The sequence below is a fragment of the Manihot esculenta genome, chromosome 16 (genome assembly GCF_001659605.2).
Source record: "Manihot esculenta cultivar AM560-2 chromosome 16, M.esculenta_v8, whole genome shotgun sequence".
Lineage (NCBI taxonomy): Eukaryota > Viridiplantae > Streptophyta > Magnoliopsida > Malpighiales > Euphorbiaceae > Manihot > Manihot esculenta.
The window spans coordinates 9,637,104-9,661,917 of NC_035176.2; the positions used below are offsets into that span (position 1 = coordinate 9,637,104).

The 24,814-nt window shown below is 39.7% G+C and overlaps 1 protein-coding gene across 1 annotated transcript; it reads right to left on the reverse strand.

The window, feature by feature from the left end:
- Positions 1-17,628: 17,628 nt before the first annotated feature.
- LOC122722071 lies at positions 17,629-18,734 on the reverse strand. Its single transcript, XM_043951723.1, has 2 exons — positions 18,526-18,734; positions 17,629-18,247 (listed from the first exon to the last, which is right to left on the reverse strand). Exons 1-2 carry the CDS (start codon positions 18,732-18,734, stop codon positions 17,629-17,631), a joined length of 828 nt encoding a protein of 275 aa, XP_043807658.1.
- Positions 18,735-24,814: the final 6,080 nt, after the last annotated feature.

Consider the following 24,814-nt stretch of genomic DNA (forward strand, 5'->3'; position numbering starts at 1 on the left):
ATTATGCTCTATCAAATACCCCCACACTTAGCTTTTTGCTTGTCCTCAAACAAATAAACATAGTCAAACAAGCTTTCTCACTCTAGATCCTTATTTCCACTTAAGCTCTTACTCTAGACCCCTATTTTGAATCATTGCAGTGAAGAATATATGCATCAAGATTACTCACCTTCTTTCCTTGTTTCCCTTTGCTTACCATGGCTAGGATTTATTTTCCTCAAGAGAGACCATACATGCACATTTATTTGTTAAGACTTTTTTCTAGCTTTCAGAGTGACTTGCCCTTACCTTAAAGTACTTTATTCAGGCTTTTGCACTTTAGATCTTGGAAAGGTCACCAACCTATTTTTGATGTAACACTTTTTGATATTTCAGTTGGTCACCTATCCAAGTGGCCACTAGCTCTGTTCATAGTCTTTCGACCATTGGAACAATCTTAGATTTGTGCTTTTGAGGTCTTTGCCTTTGCTGAATTTTCTTTCTCTCAATGATTTGGGCAAATCAACACCAATTGCTAAATCAAGTCACATTAGGTTCATTCACACAACTTTCAATTTATTCTCAATCAATTGAGGGTCATCAATACATTTTTCACCATGGCAAACTCAAAGATTCAATTCAAAAGGCAATTCTCAAACATGAATATAACCCACTGCAAGTGATTCAACATAAGTTTAAAGAGTCATAACATCAATGGGGTAATGGAAGGAAAAGCTCATCCAACATAGTTCATTAGTTTGATGTAATACCCGGCTAGAATCCGGCACCGGAATTCCTATTGTCTGGTGGAATCCGGGGTGTTGGGAGTCTATATAAGGGTAGGAATTATGTTTTCTAAGTGTTATGATGTGTTTTCTGGGTTTATAGTGTGATAATTTTGAGTTGAAATGAACCAAGGCAGAGGAGCCAAGTTCGGCCGCCGAAGATAAGTTCGGCCGCCGAAAGTGCCCAATATTCGGCTTCCGAATTCAGGTTCGGCCCCCGAATGTTGCATGGTTTTGCATGCGATTCGGCAGCCGAAGCTGAGTTGCTTAGCCAGCAGTTTTGCATCCCTGAGTCAGCATTTTGGACAGGTGTTATGTCCACCTTGTTGCCAGAAGCTTGGCCACGTCTCCCCTGGTTTATTTGCTGAGTTTGAGCAGCTCATGCAGAGTGTTTTGATAGTTCACAAGGTTTTGAATGTTTTGAAGCAAAAAGCTCCGTTTGTGCGAGTTTGAGAGTTTGAGGAGAGTTGGTCCATTTTCCTTAGTTCAGAGTGTTCAGCTTCTTGTTACAGGAGGTAAGTAATGCTCTTGAACCTGTTTATGTGTTTTCTGAAGGTTTTATGGAAGTTAAGGGAGAAAGATACATGTTTAAGTGAGAAGTAGTGGTTTTGATGAGTTATGCATGTAGACATGTTTCTGTGTTATGTTTGATTTGTTGTTTGGGGTTATTAGATAGTTTTGGACCCCTGTGCTCATATACGTGAGTATATGTATGTTGAGGCGTTGGAGTAGATATGGTTTGAGTGGTTGAAGGGAAGGAGAAGATGGTTTGCCGTTGAAGCTGAGTTCTGGATGAACTCAGGTTCGGCAGCCGAAGGTTCATTCGGCCGCCGAACCTTTTGCATGGTGGTTTGGCTGCCACAGCCTGTTTTGCATGTTCGGCTCTGTTTGGGAGCTTCGGCCGCCGAAGGTGCCGCCGAAGGTGCTTGAGTTTCGTCTCTGGAGAGGACATTCGGCCGCCGAACCTGCCGCCTAAAGTGTCCTGTCTAGCTTTCTTTTGCATGCTTTGCATGGATAGTTGAGTGAGTTTTAGGGGATTCTTGGGGAGTGTAAGAGAGTTATTCATCAGCTTGTTTGGTCCCTCATTTGAGTCCATCTGTATCGGTACAGACCAGAGGAACCAGAGAGAGCAGCAGTGAGTACTGCTCCAGAGTTTCAGCGCCTGCAAAGTCAGCCAGTCCAGATAGCCAGAGGTGAGTGGAACTAAATTTAATACTTTTAATTAAGAAATGGAATGTTTTAGCATATCTCATGCATCATGATTATGCCATAGGTTGATTGCATTAGTATTCATGAATATGTTGCATTGCATAGTTCTTTGTTGATGTGGGTAAATGCTGAATGATCCAATAGTCTCAGACAGGAAGTCCAGGAGCCTTTGACTACGCCCTGGCAAGTATAGCAAAGTCCAGGAGCCTTTGACTACGCCCTGGCAGGTATAGCAAAGACCAGGAGCCTTTGACTACGCCCTGGCAATGGTAAGTACAGAGGTGTTATATACACATATACATATATGACAGGAAGACTAGGTGCTCGATTCTACGCCCTGGCACAGAGTTACTGGGACTATGTGGTGACAGGTTTACTCTTGATGTGGCTTGTCTGTGATATGGTGCATTCCATGAGATCATATTTTCCTGAGATGTTTTACTGTTCTACTCACTGGGCTATAGAGCTCATCCCACTCCCTTAACCCCAGTTTTGCAGGTTCAGTGTACAGTGTACAGGGACAGTCCAGCAGAGTACAGGAAGAGTAAAGAGATCTGTAATAGCTTAGAGTGGACATGTAATATTAAAGAGATGTAATAGTTGTTGCTTGACCTAGTGATGTATGTTTTGTACATGATCAGTATATGTATATATGTTTTCCTGTATGTGAAAACCAGGCTTACCAGGTATGAGTTAACCCATCTAGAGCAAGCTCTAGTCAGGGATATAGAGTACAGAGTACATGAGTACAGAGTACAGAGATAGTGCATGCACAGGTTAAGCCTTGGTTCAGAAAAGAGTTTAATTTTCACAAAAAATGTATGATCATGTATGAGGTTACAGGTACACAGAGAGTATAGCAGGCTTGCTACGGGTTCTGGCGGCCTTAAGCCGACCTGAATCCTAGCGCCGGTGACGGTCCATTTTGGGGTCGTTACAGATTGGTATCAGAGCCCTAGGTTCACATGATCGGACCTATAGAGACAATGTTGGGCTCAGACAGGGTAGAAGTGGTCAAGCACAATAGGAAATCATGTCCACTAGGATAGGGTCTTGAGTCCTATCTGCTATGCTATGCCATGAGTGTTGCATGTGTATGATTGATATGTGATATTTATGTGCTAAAGTGGTATGTTATATGTTGTGTTTCCAGAATAAAGATGCGAGGAACTCGTCGATCAGCTCGATTGACTGGAGTCCCACCAGAGAATGAGAGACCAGCTGCTCGTCCTCCTGCATTGCCAAGGGCAAGGTCTCAGAGATCTAGCAGGGAAGGTACGTCGATAGACCCTAGAAGGTCTGTAGACGAGAGCAGAAGAGGAACAGTTAGGGGAGGAAGATCAGAGGAAAGGAGGGAAGCTATGGAGATTGATCAGTCTAGAGATGACAGCATGGGTATAGGCAGTTTTGAGGAAGGTATGGGAGAGTCGCAGGGAGGTGCTCAGACCTCAGGTTTTGGCTATCCAGAGTATCCGATGGGAGGTATGTCGGAGTACTCGAGTTTTGTGCCATATCCTCCTTACATGCCTTATATGCCTTATCCGTACTATCCACCATATCCTATGTATCCCTCTTCCCCTACCCATCCAAGTGCAGCACACCTAGAACCAAATGAACCAGTACTACCACCAGAACCAGTAGCCCCTGTTGGTGACAGACATGAACCTAGCTCATCTGGAGGTAAAGTTCAAATGACGGAGTACTTGAAATTGGATGCTCCTAAATACAACACGGGAGATGATCCATTTGATTACCTCAGAGCAGTTAGGATGATAACCGGTGAGTTGGGATCAGATGATAGGAGAGCCATTGAGATGGCAGGTTTCACAATAAAATGCAAGAAAGCCAGAGAATGGTTTAAGAATTATGTGGAGCCTAGAATGGACAGCATGTCATGGGGAGAGTTCGCCAATGAGTTTGCAGGGTGGGCTTTTCCTGACAGTTCGAGGGAGATGAAAGTAATTGAATTTGAACAGCTGAGACAGACAGATGAGATGAGTGTTGATGAATTCACAGATAAGTTCCTGGATTTGCTTCAGTATGTGGGTCAAGCCTATGATACGGATCAGAAGAAAGCAAGGAGATATACTATGAGACTGCATCCCAGGTATGCTTCCTTGATTCTTCCAGCAGAAAAGGAGAGTTTCCATACCATCGTAGACGCAGCCAGGAAGATGGAAGCTAGTGCCAATATTCAGAAACAGTCAAGGGCACAGGCTTCGGGTTCTAAGGCCCCCAGTTCCGGTTCAACAGGCAGTAAAAGATGGGATAGAGCAAAAGGAACAAAGAGTAAGTTCTGGAGTAAAGTCAAGTCAGGTCTGGGAATAGGTAGTGGCTCAAGCTCTGGCACAGCTCCAGTCTGCAGACGATGCGGAAAACCACATGGAGGAGTTTGTCGGTTGGGATCTACAGCTTGTTTTCGATGTGGACAGGAAGGGCATATTGCTCGGGATTGTCCGCAGATGACTTTTGCACCATCCCAGCAGATGAGTTCAGGCAGTGTGGTACAGCCAGTTGTACGGCCAGTAGCTCCAGTCATGCCTCAGATTAGTGGCAGAGGTAGAGGGAGAGGGGTAGCCTCTACTTCAGCAGCAGGTTCCCGAGGTGGAAATCCGGTAGCCCCAGCACGGATTTTCACAGTGACACAGGAGGAGGCTAACACGTCGAACACAGTGGTGTCAGGTAATCTCATCATTGGGTGTTCAGATGTGTATGCGTTGATGGACCCCGGTGCTTCTCATTCCTTTATTGCTTCGAGAGCCATAGAGCGATTGGGTTTGATCAGTTCTGAGTTAGAGTATCCTCTCTGGGTCAGTGGACCTAGATGTGACCCATCAGTGGCAGTGTCAGTCTGTCGTTTCAGTCCAGTGTTTATCGAGGGTAGATACCTTCCAGCTGACCTTGTGGTTCTAGATTTGACGGATTTTGATGTCATTCTAGGGATGGATTGGTTATCTACATATAGTGCGACTTTGGACTGTAGAGAGAAGTTAGTGAGTCTCAGAGACCAGGATGGGTCAGAGTGTGTCTTCAGAGGAGACAGGAGAGGTACACCCAGAGGTATGATTTCAGCCCTTCAGGCTCGTCGTTTGCTTAGGAGGGGTTGTCAGGGGTTTCTAGCTCATGTGAGAGAGCTAGACAGTCAGGTGAGGGAACCAGCCACAGTACCAGTAGTCCGAGAATTTCTCGATGTGTTCCCAGACGATTTACCAGGACTACCACCTGATAGGGAGATAGGGTTTGAAATTGAATTACTACCAGGTACTAGACCTATCTCTATTCCTCCCTACAGGATGGCGCCAGCTGAGTTAACAGAGTTGAAAGAACAGTTGCAGGACTTGGTAGATAAGGGTTTCATCCGCCCTAGTACCTCACCTTGGGGTGCTCCAGTGCTCTTTGTCAGAAAGAAGGATGGATCCCTTAGACTTTGTATCGACTACAGACAGTTGAACAAGGTCACTATCAAGAATAGGTATCCTTTACCTAGGATTGATGATCTATTTGACCAGCTAGCTGGAGCAGGTTGTTTCTCGAAAATAGATCTGAGATCCGGATATCATCAGTTGAGAGTCAGAGAGGCAGATGTGCCTAAGACAGCTTTCCGGACCAGATATGGGCATTATGAGTTCTTAGTGATGCCGTTCGGGTTGACTAACGCCCCTGCAGCATTTATGGATCTCATGAACAGGGTATTCAGTGAGTTTCTGGATCACTTTGTCATTGTGTTTATCGATGATATCTTAGTGTATTCCAGAGATGCAGAGGAGCATGCCCAGCATCTGAGGACAATTTTGCAGACATTGAGAGAGCATGGTTTATATGCCAAGTTCTCGAAGTGTGAGTTTTGGTTACGGAGCATTGCCTTCTTGGGACATGTGGTATCAGCAGAGGGTATTGAGGTAGACCCCAAGAAGATAGAGGCTGTAGCTAACTGGCCCAGACCCACGACAGTGACTGAGATTAAAAGCTTTCTGGGACTGGCAGGTTACTACAGGAGGTTCGTTCAGAACTTCTCAAAGATAGCAGCTCCTATGACCAAATTGACTCAGAAGAACCAGAAATTTATCTGGTCAGACCAGTGTGAAGAGAGCTTTGAGGAGCTCAAGAGGAGATTGACAACAGCACCAGTGTTAGCTCTGCCCGTCAGTAATGAAGAGTTCACAGTGTTCTGTGATGCATCTCGAGTGGGATTGGGTTGTGTATTGATGCAGAGTGATAGAGTAATAGCTTATGCTTCTAGACAGTTGAAGAAGCACGAGTTGAATTACCCTACCCATGACCTCGAGATGGCAGCAGTTATCTTTGCACTTAAGATGTGGCGGCATTACCTCTACGGGGTTAAATGCGAGATCTTCACTGATCACAAGAGTTTACAGTACATCTTAAGTCAGAGAGAGCTGAATTTGCGGCAGAGGAGATGGGTAGAATTGCTCAGTGATTATGATTGTAAGATCCAGTATCATCCGGGTAAGGCGAATGTTGTCGCAGACGCCCTAAGCCGGAAGTCACTAGGCAGTTTATCCCATATAGCAGCAGAGCGGAGACTAGTTGTGATGGAGCTTTATAAGCTCTTTGACGAGGGATTACAACTAGAATTGTCTGGTACAGGAGCGTTGATCGCACAGATGAGAGTGACACCTGTGTTTCTGGAGCAGATAGCTCAGAGACAGCATGAGGACCCTGAGTTGATGAAAATTGCCAGGACTGTTCAGTCAGGCAATAGTGTAGAGTTCAGATTTGACAGCAAAGGGATCCTTCGCTATGGGAGTCGACTTTGTGTACCAGATAGGGGCAGTGTGAAGGAAGACATTATGAGGGAAGCTCATAATGCGAGGTATAGTGTTCACCCAGGAGCCACCAAGATGTATCAAGATCTGAAAAGGGTCTATTGGTGGCCAGCCATGAAGAAAGAAGTGGCGCAGTTTGTGACAGCCTGTGAGGTTTGTCAAAGGGTGAAATTAGAGCATCAGAAACCGGCCGGAATGCTTAACCCATTACCGATTCCAGAATGGAAATGGGAGAACATAGCCATGGATTTTGTAGTGGGTTTACCAGTAGCGTCCAACAGGATAGACTCGATATGGGTGATTGTGGACAGACTCACGAAATCTGCTCATTTTCTTCCAGTACGGAGTAACTATTCTGTGGATAAGCTGGCACAGGTCTATCTGGATGAGATAGTGAGATTACATGGAGTCCCAGTGTCTATAGTTTCAGACAGAGGACCTCAGTTTACCTCCCGCTTTTGGCGGAGTCTGCAAAGTGCAATGGGCACAAGGTTAGATTTTAGTACTGCTTTCCACCCACAGACTGATGGACAGTCAGAAAGGACCATCCAGACCATAGAGGATATGCTTCGCCTATGTGTGTTAGACTTTGGCGGTTCTTGGAGGCAGCATCTACCTTTGGTAGAGTTTGCCTACAATAACAGTCATCATGCTAGCATTGGGATGGCTCCTTATGAAGCTTTGTATGGGAGGAAGTGCAGATCCCCTGTTTGCTGGGAAGAGGTAGGAGAGAAGGCTCTTGCAGGGCCAGAGTTAGTAGACATTACCAGTAGAATGGTGCCCATGATCAGAGAGAGAATCAGAACAGCTCAGAGTAGACAAAAAAGTTATGCAGACGTTCGCAGAAAGCAGTTAGAATTTCAAGAGGGTAATTGGGTATTGCTGAAAGTGTCTCCAATGAAAGGAGTGGTTCGTTTTGGAAAGAAAGGTAAATTGGCTCCACAGTACATTGGACCCTTTGAGGTATTGCAGAGGATCGGAAATGTGTCGTATAAGCTGGATTTACCTGCTTCTATGGAGAGAATTCACCCGGTATTTCATGTTTCTATGCTACGACAGTTTGTGTCAGATCCGAATCAGGTTCTGAGTGAGCCTGAGGTGGAGATTCATACGGATCTCACCTATATCGAACAGCCAGTGCGGATTCTGGACACGCAGATCAGACAGCTAAGGAACAAGGAGATTCCGATGGTGAAAGTTCTATGGAACCACCATAATCTAGAAGAGTGCACCTGGGAGACGCGGGAGTCTATGCTCCAGCAGTATCCATATTTGTTTTGAGGTTAGTTTTCTCCGTTTCATCTGTTAATTATGTGTTTGAGGAACATCCGAGGACGAATGTTCTTAAGGAGGGGAGAATGTAATACCCGGCTAGAATCCGGCACCGGAATTCCTATTGTCTGGTGGAATCCGGGGTGTTGGGAGTCTATATAAGGGTAGGAATTATGTTTTCTAAGTGTTATGATGTGTTTTCTGGGTTTATAGTGTGATAATTTTGAGTTGAAATGAACCAAGGCAGAGGAGCCAAGTTCGGCCGCCGAAGATAAGTTCGGCCGCCGAAAGTGCCCAATATTCGGCTTCCGAATTCAGGTTCGGCCCCTGAATGTTGCATGGTTTTGCATGCGATTCGGCAGCCGAAGCTGAGTTGCTTAGCCAGCAGTTTTGCATCCCTGAGTCAGCATTTTGGACAGGTGTTATGTCCACCTTGTTGCCAGAAGCTTGGCCACGTCTCCCCTGGTTTATTTGCTGAGTTTGAGCAGCTCATGCAGAGTGTTTTGATAGTTCACAAGGTTTTGAATGTTTTGAAGCAAAAAGCTCCGTTTGTGCGAGTTTGAGAGTTTGAGGAGAGTTGGTCCGTTTTCCTTAGTTCAGAGTGTTCAGCTTCTTGTTACAGGAGGTAAGTAATGCTCTTGAACCTGTTTATGTGTTTTCTGAAGGTTTTATGGAAGTTAAGGGAGAAAGATACATGTTTAAGTGAGAAGTAGTGGTTTTGATGAGTTATGCATGTAGACATGTTTCTGTGTTATGTTTGATTTGTTGTTTGGGGTTATTAGATAGTTTTGGACCCCTGTGCTCATATACGTGAGTATATGTATGTTGAGGCGTTGGAGTAGATATGGTTTGAGTGGTTGAAGGGAAGGAGAAGATGGTTTGCCGTTGAAGCTGAGTTCTGGATGAACTCAGGTTCGGCAGCCGAAGGTTCATTCGGCCGCCGAACCTTTTGCATGGTGGTTTGGCTGCCACAGCCTGTTTTGCATGTTCGGCTCTGTTTGGGAGCTTCGGCCGCCGAAGGTGCCGCCGAAGGTGCTTGAGTTTCGTCTCTGGAGAGGACATTCGGCCGCCGAACCTGCCGCCTAAAGTGTCCTGTCTAGCTTTCTTTTGCATGCTTTGCATGGATAGTTGAGTGAGTTTTAGGGGATTCTTGGGGAGTGTAAGAGAGTTATTCATCAGCTTGTTTGGTCCCTCATTTGAGTCCATCTGTATCGGTACAGACCAGAGGAACCAGAGAGAGCAGCAGTGAGTACTGCTCCAGAGTTTCAGCGCCTGCAAAGTCAGTCAGTCCAGATAGCCAGAGGTGAGTGGAACTAAATTTAATACTTTTAATTAAGAAATGGAATGTTTTAGCATATCTCATGCATCATGATTATGCCATAGGTTGATTGCATTAGTATTCACGAATATGTTGCATTGCATAGTTCTTTGTTGATGTGGGTAAATGCTGAATGATCCAATAGTCTCAGACAGGAAGTCCAGGAGCCTTTGACTACGCCCTGGCAAGTATAGCAAAGTCCAGGAGCCTTTGACTACGCCCTGGCAGGTATAGCAAAGACCAGGAGCCTTTGACTACGCCCTGGCAATGGTAAGTACAGAGGTGTTATATACACATATACATATATGACAGGAAGACCAGGTGCTCGATTCTACGCCCTGGCACAGAGTTACTGGGACTATGTGGTGACAGGTTTACTCTTGATGTGGCTTGTCTGTGATATGGTGCATTCCATGAGATCATATTTTCCTGAGATGTTTTACTGTTCTACTCACTGGGCTATAGAGCTCATCCCACTCCCTTAACCCCAGTTTTGCAGGTTCAGTGTACAGTGTACAGGGACAGTCCAGCAGAGTACAGGAAGAGTAAAGAGATCTGTAATAGCTTAGAGTGGACATGTAATATTAAAGAGATGTAATAGTTGTTGCTTGACCTAGTGATGTATGTTTTGTACATGATCAGTATATGTATATATGTTTTCCTGTATGTGAAAACCAGGCTTACCAGGTATGAGTTAACCCATCTAGAGCAAGCTCTAGTCAGGGATACAGAGTACAGAGTACATGAGTACAGAGTACAGAGATAGTGCATGCACAGGTTAAGCCTTGGTTCAGAAAAGAGTTTAATTTTCACAAAAAATGTATGATCATGTATGAGGTTACAGGTACACAGAGAGTATAGCAGGCTTGCTACGGGTTCTGGCGGCCTTAAGCCGACCTGAATCCTAGCGCCGGTGACGGTCCATTTTGGGGTCGTTACATTTGAGTAGAGCAAAACAAAAAGAACAAGAAGGTTGTGGTTGTGTGTGTTTTATTGAAAGCATAAAAATAACAAAAATGAAAAAATCAAAAATGAAAAAATTTTTCCTAATGCAAGCAAACTAAAGATTTAAAGCAAAAATAAAATTAAAAGTAAAAATTCAGAGATATGCACCCCCACACCTAAATCATGCATTGTCCTCAATGTATAAAAAACATAAAAGAACAAAGGAAACTGAGTACTCCCCTGGGGTGTGGTGTGCATGGCGCGATCCACTTGATCAAGGCTCAAGTAATTGGGGAAGGGAAAAGAGTCCCAACTGCATTGAGCAAAAAGTGTAGCACTCCTTTTGATTTAGTCAAAACCCATCTTATTTTTTCCATGTACTCATGAAGCAACATGATTAGCTTCTCTTCTTTCAGATTAGGTGTGCCTCTAGCCCTTATGTTTGCATTTTTGAGATCATTGGGAAGCACTTTGAACTCCAATTCATGTTTCTCTATGGCTAGCTGCAATTTAGTACTTAATTCAGGCAAAACAAACTCTACCTTATCCGGAGGTTTGGGAAGGCATTGATCCGCATGGTCCTTTGGTTTAGGTGCTTGGAGTACCATTTGTTCCTTGTGGGCATGGGCTGGTTGCATTGGAAGGATGAAAGGAGTTTCAGTTTCCTCCTTCTGCATAGGACCTAACTGAGGTGGAAGACTGATTTGTGTTGGAAGATGAAAGGACGCGCCTGAGAGAATTTCAGGTACTCCTTCTTGCTTAAGATTGATCTGCAATGGAAGAATGAAAGGAGTTTCATGCGATGGAAGCTGAAGAGGTGCAACTAGAAGAGTTGCAGGACTGTCCTGCGGTCCAAGCTGAGGTGGTTCAGTTGGAGTTCCTTCTGACTGCGCAAGATTGATCTGAAGAGGTGCGATTGGCTCTCCTTTGTTCTGTGCGTGTTCGCAGTCCACCTGTTGGATGTAATAGTTAGTTTCTTTCAGTTCTGGCTCTTTTTGGCTCTCTTCATCTTTTTGGCTAGCCTCCCTGCATGAGTCATTGGTTAGAATATCATCTTTTATATCAAAAACATCTTTGCTCAAACAATCAATGATATTTGAATTATCAACAAGTTCTATTTGATCCGTTGGTTGGGACAAACAGTATTCTGGTTGTGTCTCTTCAGCAGCTTGTTCTTGTACTTGCCAACTTTCCTCATCATCCTCCACATCTTGAAGTTCTTGCTCTCTTCTTAACATGAGTGCATTCAATGAGATGGCCATTTGACCCATTTGTTGTTGCATCATTTGCAAGGTCTTCATAACCTCATTATTAGTATCAGTGTCCATTGGTGGTGCTGGTTGGGCTTGATATCCTTGATAATCTTGGTAGTTATTAGCCTCATCATAGCCATAGTTCGGTTGGTCTCCCCAATATGGATTGTATGTGTCATGGTAGGGATAATGTCTTGGTGGCTGAGAGTGTTGAGCTCGACCTACGGTATAGCTATCCACAAGAGCGGTTAGTTTTGAAATTCGAGAATCAAGATCAGATGTACTTACCTCATCCATGATTCAGATCTGCGATGGAAGCTTTTTGTGCTCAAAAAAATTTTATTTTATTTTATTTTTTATTTTTTATTTTTTTTCATTTTTTTTTTTTTTGCTATATGGTCCTGAAAGAAAAACAAATAAGTTAGATCAATTCCCCGGAAACGGCGCCAATTTTTGACTCGCGGTTGTCGAAGCCGGTCAAAAATAACCTTTCTGGTTATCAACAATTTTACAACTGCAGATAGTGGTGAAAGGATCGAATCCACAGAGAATTGAGAACTCACCTATTTCTCTTTTTATGACCAAGAAAATAAACTGGAACGATAATAAATTAAAGATGAGATAAAAGACTGAAAGTGGGATAAAATGAGATAAACTGAAAGCAGAACAAAAATATATTGCAATAAAAGTAAAATGGGGGGTTTGAGAATGATTGTAGTAACTAATAATGAGAATAATAATAGAAAGCAAATAATTAAGTAAAAAGTAATTAATAATGAGAAAGCTCTAGTTGAAATATTGGATCCACTTTAGTTGTTGGGGTTGATCACAGACACTTTGTTCTTTTGGGTTAATTCAATAGATTAGTTTATGGAGATGGAAGACGCTTCTCACCACCATTATCTCTCCTTATGATTAAACCAATTAGGGAACGTCCTCTAATTAATTACTAATCAACAAATTGCCAAGGAACGTCCTTGGACCTTAGGCATCAAAACAATTGTCGATTGCATTAAGAAATAGAGAGATCCAATCCTAGCTACCCAAACGTATGGAGATAACGCTAGATCATGCAATTTTCTTGGGTTTTATCCCAAGTGTTCTCATGTAAGAATAACCCAAGCAATTACGGACTTAAATTATTCAAACTAACAAATAATTATTTTGCAATAAAAAATCAACGTAGATTTCAATAACAAAATAATATGAGAATTAAATATGAAATTGCATGAATATTGAATCCCCAAAATTAAACAATATTTGATCAAGTCTCACAACCCATTAAATAACTAAAACTTCAACCAATATTCAATTAGATGGAAAATCAGCCACTCATTGACTGAATTAAAAACAGAAAAATAGAAGAAAAAAAAGAAAAAGAAAAGAAAGAGAACCCGAAGGCAGTGGAGCTTGCGGAATTGCCGACTGGAAGAGATTGTCCTTTTTCATCCACTGGAAGCTCTATTTATAAGTGCAGAGGAGCGCTCTATTTAGGAAAATTGCTGGCCTGGGAGTGGATCGAGTGTACGAGTGTCTACGTGAAGCTGGAGTGGAGGCGCGTGAAAATGGGAGCTTGATCCACTGGAGGGAATGGTAAGGTGTGAGCATGTATTTGGCGGGCCCACGCGAGAATTGCTGACCATGTGAGGATAGCTTGGTGCGAATTGATCCACGTGTTGGAGAAGTCCATACGCTGGAGCTTGTGCGCAAGTGTTGCTGTGGCCCATTTGCGTTGCGTGAGTGGTGAAGCGCGCTGGTCCACGTGCAAGCCGGCTGTTCATAAGCGGGTCCAAGTGCAAATGAAGGCGCGGGTTCTTGGTTGCAAGCGATCGCGCGGGAATGCGCAGAGATGGGCCCTCCAATTGCGAATCCATGTGCGGGCCCAAGTGCTGGGTTGCTTGAATATTTGATTTTCAGAATATTTTTCCTCATTTAGTTCGACTTGAATCCAACTTAGCAGACTTGCTCTCTTTTGCTCCAAATAAGGGAGATTTTCTCTAAATTGTCCTTTTATACAATTTTCTGCAAAATAATATTAAAATCAATAAATTAAGCAGAAATCGTATAAATATTCATTAATAATATTAATATAAAATGGACTAAATTATGCTCTATCAGGGATCTCGTCGGGTTAACTGGTCAGATATCTCATAATTACAAGCGTAACGGAAGCTCCCAACATTGTGCCTGTTAACGGCAACTTTATGCCGAGACTCATCCTATCTAAGATAGGGCGAGTCTTGATAATGAATCGGGTGTTAAAGTGTTCGGGTATTCCTTTTCTCGGGTGGAACCGCGTTAGTCATCTATCAGATTCTTGTCATGTGACTATATTTTGGGGTGACAGCTCATAACTTATTTTGAGCGATCGTGGTGTAATATCAGAAATTAAATTTTGAACTTACGTTTGAATGTATATCTAAAATTTTTATTTAATTTTTATTTTTATTATTTTATTATCAAATATATTATTTTAAAATTTAGTTAATATGAGATATTAGCTTTATAAAAAAATATAAATATTTATTTTAAAGTAATTATAATATTTAGAAATAATTTGTAAAAAAAAATGAATTGAGGGAATATTTTATTAATGCTATATATATTTAGATAGATTTAAATAGATTGGGGAAAGTGTCATTTAAGAGGAACCGAAAGGAAGGGTGACATCCGGCTTTCAAAGCGGACAAGGAAGATATAAATGCGATTAAATATTTGCATGTATCATCTTTGTGTTATATCCACAAAATCCTTGAATTGAAAGTGATGCTACGTTGAGGTTGGAACTGTAAAAATTGTATTTTTTGGTTATGATTAATCTCATTTACAATGCAATAATTGCTATAATAATCAACCTAAAGTATTAATTTTTATAACTGTAAACAGATACAGTTGAATAAAAATTATATAATTTTTTACGCTGTAATTATATATATAAAGGTCATATTATGATTATTTTATGCACTTTGAATAATATTTTATGGTGAAGGGTGACTAAATATATAATTATTTAGGACGAAGTTGGAGAAAAAGAAAATTAAGGTAAAGAATAAAAAATAAAAAAAACTACATCCTTTCGTTGTTTGGAGCATTATTAAGATATAGGTACTGTTTCATTAGGTAAAAATAAGTTCAAGTCAATAATTAAACAGTTGGTCTCTGATATATTTTTTAATATAATATAAAACAAAAATAATAAATAATTTAGATTGCAAGTAAAATTTTGTTTCGTTATACTCTATTATTTAGAGTGTACTTTAGCCTATTATGTGTGATGTATTTAAAATACAATCAGCCGGTGAGTTTCATTTAATTTTTCAATGAAGAGATTTTTTTTATACATGATAAAATTGATATTATATAACATGAGTTGTTATTTTGAAATAGGACTATGTGATATGGATTAAATTCATAGAAAAAGCAGTATATTTTAAAAAATGAAAGACCCAGACACTTTAAATATTTGAATCATTATTAGAAATCCACCAGGGCGAGTTTAGACGCAAAATTACCATTACATAATTCAGTATATCTCCGTTACGCCTATAATCATGGGATTACTAACTCATTAGCTGGTGATATTCTATATCAAGCAACCGGCCACATCGCCGCTAGATTATCGAAAAATACCATATTTACCTCTGTCGTCTTACAATATAGAATGAGAAAAATTACAGAGACAAGATATGTTATTCTTTCATATAAAAACTATAAACAATTCATTATATTCTTTCTATTTATCGATATAGCGTCGAAATAGCTGTCGTGAATACCTATCACCATCTCCATCTCATATTCTCTTTTTACAGGTTTTAGTTAATCACAGTAAAAATACTACATAGTCGTTGCATGATAATGGTAATGATAACCAACAACTAGTACAAATTCGTTGGTGAATTTATTAACAAATTAGCATCGAAATTTATGTCGGTGACATTGAACATTTATCAATCTATTGATGCGTTTACTAAATATTATTAACAAAGCTTTCCTTGGTAATCAGATTTGTGAGTAAACTTTTAACCATAAGTCTAAAATTAATAAGAGATTACAAAATTCAGTATAAACTGTAGCTGACTTTCCGTTGGGATCTGTTAGTCTTTTACAGATTTTCATATTTGTTGGTATACAAATTATAAAAGAGTAAAAGTCGAACAAAATCTCAGAATTTTTATTTAATGATTAAATAAATTTAATTTAATTTTTTTAGTTAATTAAATTGTTATATTTTTATTTAAGGATCAAATAAGTTATTATATAATATAATATTATTTTTGTAATTATAAAATATATTTTTTAATAATAAAAGTATATTTTTTTATATAATAAAATTTTATTTTTGTAATTTTAAACTATTGCAGATGGTGGTGGTATCTCTGGCACATTTTATGTAACCCTCTTAAGTAACTCAGCTATTTGTAAAAGCAATGCATTCTGCCCTGGTCTGTCAATACAAGCAGGTGGAGGAGCAGCAGCAGGTGCAGCTGCCTCAGAGGGAGCATGACTCTCTACCTCTTCATATACTGCTTTTTGCGATTCAGATGACATCTTCTATCAGACTTAAAGACACAAAGCAGAGATTTACATCAAAACCATATCATAGCTGTAACTCATTTTGGCATGTACATATACGACACATATATACTATAAACTAGAATCGCCTAAACCTTTGCTCTGATACCACTAATTGTAACACCCCTTACCCTGTCAAAGTATAGGCAAACTAAGAATTATCACAAACTATATCTTTTCAGATATATCAAAACTAAACAATTTCCTTTATCTGTAATTACCAAATTATTAGGTAGTTCAAGTAAATTTCATAAAGAGATTAAAGTAAATGTGAGATTTTAAACCAAAATTGTGGCAGAGTTTTCTCTATTTCATTAACATTTCAACCTATAGTACATGTGAAAATCACACTTATAAGTATACTATCAACTGTCATTTGATATCTTACTATTCTTTAATTTAGCACACATTTCATAACAACATCACCCTTATTTTTTTAATGGATATCATCACATGCAAACGCTTAACTCTTTTTTATTTATCCATACATAATTACATTATTTGATTTACATAACCTTCATAACCCACTCTATTTAATATGTACATGGCAAAATATAACTATATCATGACTCGGAGACTCAAAACAACCATCTATGATAATGGGTTTGATGTCTGATGTAGACCTCTGATAACCTCCCCTATGCCTATTTTATCTACAATTTGCGTGAGGTAAAAACCAAAACACTAAGCTAATGCTCAGTGGGTGATTGCAAACAACTAATAAAATAAAGCAAGCGTATTCATATATATAGATAATTAAGTAAATAATTATAAGCATATAAAGTGTAGTTAACATGATACAAAGCATACTTGTCAAACTTCTTAGTATAAGATATGAGTGCCATATGTATTCTTGTGCACGACAAGAATTTCCTTCACATTCAATAAAAAAAAAATAACTTATTTTGTCTCTATTGCATATTTTATATTTATAGCAAATCACCATAGCTTAGTTAGGTAACACATGGAGGTTTTAGGTGAAGAAGTGGAAAACATGAAGGACTAAACTGAATTTTATCTTTTATTTACACTTTAACCTACTAAACTCTTTACCATGTTTCAATTTAGTTTTCAAACTTTCAATCTTCATAGATTGACCTACTAAATTATACTTTTAGCCTTTAGAAGTCCTTTTCAGTTAAGTAAGCATGTCAAATTTTAATAAGCACCTTAAGCAAGTACGTCGAGAAACCCTAAGCACCTCCCGAAAGTTACTCGTTCCTGACTCGCTAATCAAATTTTTTAATTTATTTCTGGATATGTCTGTTTCTTCATTTGAGTTTTCTATGATTTAATTATTAGCAGTTTAGAGTTATGCTAGCAGCTCCCCTAAGTAACTCAAGGTAAGCTAATACCTCCCCTAATGCCACTTGCTCTAATAATGAAATAATCTAACTCATACCTAGTCATGTTACTATTCCTGACTATGGGTTTCAGGATGTTACAACTCTTTCCCTCTTAAGAAAATTCGTCCTCGAAATTTTATATGCTTTGAATAACTGTGAATATTATTGCTTCATCACTTCTTCACTCTCCCATGTAGCTTCTTCTACCTTGTGATTTCTCCATAACACTTTAATAAAGGGAATCTTCTTATTTCGTACCTCTTTCATTTTCCTTGCTAAAATTATCATTGGTTCTTCTTCATAAGTTAAGCCAGGTTGTACATCAATGGGTTCTACTGAAATGACATGTGCAGGGTCAGATCTGTATCTTCTTAACATGGATACATAGAAGACATTGTGTATTCTGTCTAACTTTGGATGTAAAGCTAGCTTGTAGACTACTGGACCTACACGCTCAATTATTTTACATGGACCAGTAAACGAAGGGCTTAACTTACCTTTCTTACCAAATCTTAGCACTTTCTTCCACGGAGAAACTTTTAAAAACACTTTGTCCCCAACAGCAAATTCTATATCTTTTATTCTCAAATATGCATAGGATTTTTGTCTATCAGTTGCAGCTTTCAATCTTTCTTTGATAATTTTCACTTTCTCCTCAATCTGTCTTATTAACTCTGGACTTACAAGTTTAGCTTTACTAACTTCTGTCCAACATAATGGGATTCTATATTTTCTGCCATACAATGCTTCATAACGGGCCATCTTAATACTAGCCTGATAACTGTTGTTGTAAGCAAATTATACTAGTGGAAGATATCTTTTCCAGCTTTCTTCAAATTCAATTACGCAACTTCTGAGCATATCTTCCAAAACTTGAATTACTCTCTCTGACTGGCTATCTGTTTGAGGATAAAAAGTTGTACTAAAATTCAATTTTGTACCTAGAGCTTCATGTAGCTTTTCCCAGAATCTAGATTTGAATCTTAGATCTCTGTCTGATATGATAGAGATAGGAACACCATGCAGTCTCACAATTTCATAATATAAAATTCTGCATACTTTTCCAATGTATAATCCATTCTGATTGGCAAGAAATGTGCTGATTTTGTTAACTTGTCAACTATTACCCAAATGACATCTTTCTTCCTAGGTGTGAGTGGCAATCCTGTTACAAAATTCATGGTAATTCCATCCCATTCCAGTCTGGTATAGCTATAGGCTGCAATAACCCTAATGGAACCTGATGTTTTGCTTTTACCCGTTGACATGTCAAATATTTTGTTATAAATTCAACTATATCTCTTTTCATACTCGGCCACCAATAGTGCACCTTCAGATCTTGATACATCTTAGTGCTACCTGGATGCATAGCATATGGACTGTTGTGTGCCTCTGTAAGAATACTCTGTTTCAACTCTCTAATATTAGGTACACATATTTTATTACCATAGTATAGGTAGCCATCATCACTTATCACATGCTTCTGCTTCTTCCTCTCTTGTACTTGTCTAGTCCATAAAGCTATCTCTGTATCTTCTTTTTGTGCTTCTTTAATTTGTTGTAGTAAGCTAGGTCTAACTTTTAATTCTACTATGATAGCTCCATCATCCGCTATAGTCAACCACACATTCATTGCTCTTAATGCAAATAAGGATTTCCCACTGAGTGCATCTGCTACCAGATTAGCTTTGCTTAGGTGATAATCTATAATGCAATCATAATCTTTCAGTAACTTCAGCTATCTTCTGTCTTAGGTTTAGCTCCTTTTGTGTGGGTAAGTATTGCAGACTTTTATGATCTGTATAGATGTAACATTCTCACCATATAAGTAATGCCTCCATATCTTTAATGCAAAAACTATGGCAGCCAACTCTAGATCATGGATAGGATAGTTCTTCTCATGTGGCTTTAGTTGTCTAGAAGCATAGGCAATCACTTTACCTTCTTGCATCAAAACACATCCAAGTCCATTGTGAGAAGTATCACTATATATCACAAATTTCTTGCTAGAAATAGGTTGTGTAAGTATAGGTGCTTCAGTGAGCATAGTCTTTAATCTGTCAAAGCTTGCCTGACATCTATCATCCCAAATATACTTAACATTCTTATGTAGTAATTTAGTCAGTGGAGCTGCTATAAGTGAAAACCCTTTCACAAACCGTCTGTAGTACCCAGCTAGATCCAAGAAGTTTTGAGGGGTTTTAGAGAGTTTTAATGCATGATTAGGCTAGTTATAAAATGTTAGGGTTTATGTGAGTTAATGATGAAATGTATGTTTATTGTTTGTTAAAATGTGATGTTGTTGGGGTATAGGTTAGTTTTAAGCCCCTAAATACTTGAGGATGTGCTTTTGCATGTTTTTGCATGAGTTGGTTTGGTTGGAAGGTTTGGTTAGCTGAATGTGGGAGAGAAGCTCGCGTTCTGCCATTCTGGAAGAACTCAGGTTCAGCAGCCGAAACCATGTTCAGCCGCCGAACCTGCCTGAGGAGGCAATTTTGGCTGCTGAACCCTGTCCCTGAAAGTTTGGACTTTCGGCTCTGGAGGGGACTTTCGGCCGCCGAACCTGCCGCCGAAGGTGACTGAGTTTCGGCTCTGGAGGGAATTTTGGCCGCCGAACCTGCCGCCGAAAGTGCCCTGTTCAGCCTTCCTTTGCATGTTTTCTATGACTGTTTTTATGATGTTTTAGGGGGTTTTTTGGGGAGATGTTTAGAGTCATGTTGGTATATGTTTGGTCCCTTATTTGAGTCCACCTATGTAGGTTCGGAGTTGAGGAACCGAGGACCCCAGCAGTGAGATAGCTGCTTCATAGTGTGTTCAGAGTCTGCCAGAGGTGAGTAGAACATAACTCCTATTATTTTCAAAGCAATGATATTCTTTTGAAGCATGATCCATGCATCATGAATGCCATGATATGTATTAGGTTGTTTTGCATTAGAATTCACGAATATGTTGCATTGCATTAATGATTGTCGATGTGGATGGATTTTAGATGACCCATTAGCCCTCAGTATGATAAGGAAGTCCAGGGCTGCCCATGCCACGTGTCCTGGCAAAGTGTAAGAAAGTCCAAGGCTGCCCATGCCACGCGTCCTGGCAAATATGTTGTGATTTAGAGGAAAGAGGGGGTTATTGGTGACAAATCCATCTGTGATGTGAATTGTTTGTGATGTGATGCATTTCATGATAGCATATCTATATAAACTGTTTATATGTTCTGCTCACTGGGCTCTAGTAGCTCACCCCTTTCCCTTAACCCCCAGGTTTGCAGGTTCGGGATAGACCAGGAAGTCAGCAAGAGTAAAAGAGTAATGTATGTAATAGTTAGTTGTGGACATGAAAGATATTGTAATGTAATGTATTGGAATGTAATGTAAGATTATTGTATAGAATTGTATTGAGAATTAGTATTGTGCTTGACCCTAGAGTTTATGGTTAATCCCTTTTGTTCATGATCATTGTGTAATGTTTTATTTAACGTGTTGTAAACCAAGCTTGATATATGTAATGTTGACCCAACTAGAGCATTTGATGAGAGCTCTAGTGTGGGGTTTTTTATGTATTCAGTTTCAGTGCATGCACAGGTTGAGCTTGGTAGATGTAAAGTTTAAAGTTTTTATGTAAATGTATGATCATGTATGGGATTATCAGGTATGACAGGTTGTATGTTAGGCTTGCTACGGGTCCCGACGACCTTAAGTCGATCTGGATCCTAGCGCCGATAGCGGTCCAATTTCGGGTCGTTACAACTAGATTCACCTCTACCTCTACCTCTGCCTTTAAGCCCTGTCGGCATAGATCTCTCTATCAGTATAGGTTGTACTGACTGGCCTCTAGGATAATCTCTCAAAAAGTGATATGGGCTTCCATATAAGTAGCAAGCCTTAGTTAATCTCCTACATACTCTATCATGTCTCCTGCCATAATGCTCACATACTGGTGGCAACCCTCTACCTGGTCCTTATATACTAGATACCGAGATAGTCTGTTGTCTAGACCTCATTACTGAATTCTGCCTAAATGGCCTTCTCTGCCCTGTCTGTTGAAATATCCTCTACCTCTTGCTAGTTGTTTGAGATGCAGAGGATTGTCCCTGATACTGGCTCTGTCTCCTCTTCTCTGCCCTTTCTGCTTTTTACTTTTTCCTTCATCTTTAATTCGCTCTAAGCTGTGGGCTGTCTCCACTAAAACTGAAAGTTTCCTGAAGTGCATAGCTGTGAGGTACATCCTGATATCAACATGTAGTCCTTGCTCGAAACTTTTACATCTTTCTTCCTCTGTAGGAACTATCTCTGTGGCATACTTACTAAGTCTGACAAATTCTCGCTCCTACTCAATTACTGTAAGCCTGCCCTGTCTGAGATATAAGAACTCCCTCCTTCTTTCCTCTATATACAAGGCCCCAACATATTTCTTCTTAAACTCTTTCAAAAAGAATTTCCAAATCGGCCGCTCTAGTTGAACTACCTGTATTAATGTTGTCCACCATTTATAGGCTTCATCTTTTAGTAGTGATATTGCACACATTAAACTCTCTATTGGTGAACAATGTAGTTGCTGTAAAACTCTTTCTGTACTTTCTAACCAGAATTCTGCAGCTGAAGGATCATCTTCCTTTTTACCTCTAAACTCGGTAGCATCATACTTAATGAGTTTTTCTATTGGGGGCCTAGATTATGCCTAGGCTACAACAAATGGGGGAACCTAGACTGCTACAGGTGGTAGTGGTGGTATCTCTGGCACATTTTGTGTAACCCTCCTAAGTACCTCAGCTATTTGCTGAAATAATGCATCATGCCCTGGTCCACTAGTACCAGTAGGTGGAGGAGCAGCAGCAGGTGCAGTTGCCTCAGAGGGAGCTGACTCTCTACCTCTTCATCTACTGCTCTCTGTGATGCAGATGACATCTTCTATCAAACCTAAATACACAAAGAAGATATTTACATCAGAACCATATCATAGCTGTAACTCATTTTGGCCTGTACATATACGACACATATATACTATAACCTAGAATCGCCTAAACCTTTGCTTTGATACCACTAATTGTAACACCCCTTACCCTGTTAAAGTGTAGACAAAGGAAGGATTATCACAAATTATACCTTTTTAGGTATATAAAAACTAAACAATTTTCCTTATCTGTAATTACCAAGATATTAGGTAGTCCAAGTAAATTTCATAACGAGATTAAAGTAAATGTGAGATTTTAAACCAAAATTTTGGCAGAGTTTCATCTGTTTCAACAGCATTTCAACCTGTAGTACATGTGAAAATCACACTTATAAGTATACTATCAACTGTCATTTGATATCTTACTATTCTTTAATTTAGCACACATTTCATAACAACATCACCTCTTATTTTTCAATGGATATCATCACATGCAAACGCTTAACTCTTTTTATTTATCCATACATAATTACATTATTTGATTTACATAACCTTCATAGCCCACGCTATTTAATATGTACATGGCAAAATATAACTATATCATAACTCGGAGACTCAAAATAACAAGCTATGATAATGGCCTTGATGTCTGATGTAGACCTCTGATAACCTCTGCTGTGCCTACTTCATCTACAACTTGCGTGAGGTAAAAACCAACACACTGAACTAATGCTCAGTGGGTGATTGCAAACAAATAATAAAATAAAGCAAGCATATTCATATATATATATAGATAATTAAGTAAACAATTACAAGCATATAAAGTATAGTTAACATGATACAAAGCATACTTGTCAAACTTCTTGGTATAAGATATGAGTGTCGTATGTATCCTTGTGCACGACAAGAATTTCCTTCACATTCAATAAAAAAAAACATCTCCTTTTGCCTCTATTGCACATTTTATATTTATAGCAAATCACCATAGCTTAGTTAGGTGATACAAGGAGGTTTAAGTGAAGAGGTGGAGAACATGAAGGACTAAACTGAATTTTATCTTTAAACTTTCCATATTCACACTTTAACCTACTAAACTCTTTACCATGTTTCAATTTACTTTTCAAACTTCCAATATTCATAGATTGACCTACTAAATTATGGTTTTAGCCTTTAGAAGTGCTTTTCACTTAAGTAAGCATGTCAGATTTTAATAAGCACCTCGAGCAAGTATGTCGGGAAATCCTAATCACCTCCCAAAAGTGACTCGTTCCCGACTCACTAATTACATTGTCTACTTTATTTTTGGATATGCCCATTTCTTCATTTGAGTTTTCTATGATTCAGTTATTAGCAGCTTAGAGTTATGCTAGCAAGTCCTCTAAGTAACTCGAGGTAAGCTAGCACCTCCCCTAATGCCACTTGCTCTAATAATGAAATAACCTAAGTCATACCTAGTGATGTCATTATTCCTGACTATGGATTTTAAGATGTTACAAGGCCACAAAGGGTCAACCTCCACATTCACAGGAATGGGCTCAATAGGAGCGGGGACAGCAGCAGAAGACTCGAAAATGGGGGTAGACCCAGAGGCGCCTATGGCAAAAGACTGAGGTTGCAAGTGAGTCGACTCTTCTACTGTAGGTTGGGGAGGACGAGGAGGAAGCACGATCACTTTTTCTATTTGGTGAGAACGCTTGGGAGGGGGACTTGTTGCCTCAGTGACAACCTTGCCTTTGCAGGCAGCACGCACCGCTTCAGCAAATTTGCTTCATAATATAGACAAATCTTGATTAAAAAGTAAGTAAGACAGATTGAAGTATAAAAGAAGGTAGAAAGGAAGATACCTTGATCTCTTGCTAGGGAAGTGCTCTCCCTGAAGCTGAAAAGGTTGGCGACCGAAGACCCTAAGTTTGGATCGCCTGGAGATGACTTTGCTAAGAAAAAAATGGCGTTCCTCAATGTCTGGGTGATGTTCATTTTCTTTGGAGACTTAGCCTTCGCCAAGAGATAGGCTAAAGTCTCATCCTCATCCCTCCTCAGTTGGACCCCATCATTCATCAATTTCATCCATAGGTTTCAGCTTGTTGGAAGGCATCCAAAACCCCTGGACGTCTGATGATGAAGGACAAAAAACTTATTTTTCCACTACTTTAATGTAAAAGGTATCCGATCAAACATCGTCTGCCATTTTCTGCTGCTAAAAAACTAGAACTCTTCATTTTTTTTGGATACCCAGCTAGTACAGTTGAGAGAAGAGGGCTACGCTCGGTTCAATACTGTTAAGAAGACAAATGAACCGAAAGGCCAACAAGATTCTCCAACTGTTGGAATGCAACTAGATGATTGAAAGTTTATGGAACCGAAGGACATCAACAAAAAATAAGTCCATGGGGAACCGAAGACCTACCTTCAGCTAGTTCTCAAAGACCATAATAGTATCCTCCGCAAGGATCAGGTC

Excerpts from the sequence above, each read along its gene's own strand:
- LOC122722071 (XM_043951723.1), bottom strand. The coding sequence starts at position 18,734 with ATGTCAACGGGTAAAAGCAAAACATCAGGTTCCATTAGGGTTATTGCA. Across the intron at positions 18,248-18,525 it reads ATGGATTATACATTGGAAAA|TTATCAGGCTAGTATTAAGA; the intron begins GTATGCAGAATT and ends TTACAACAACAG.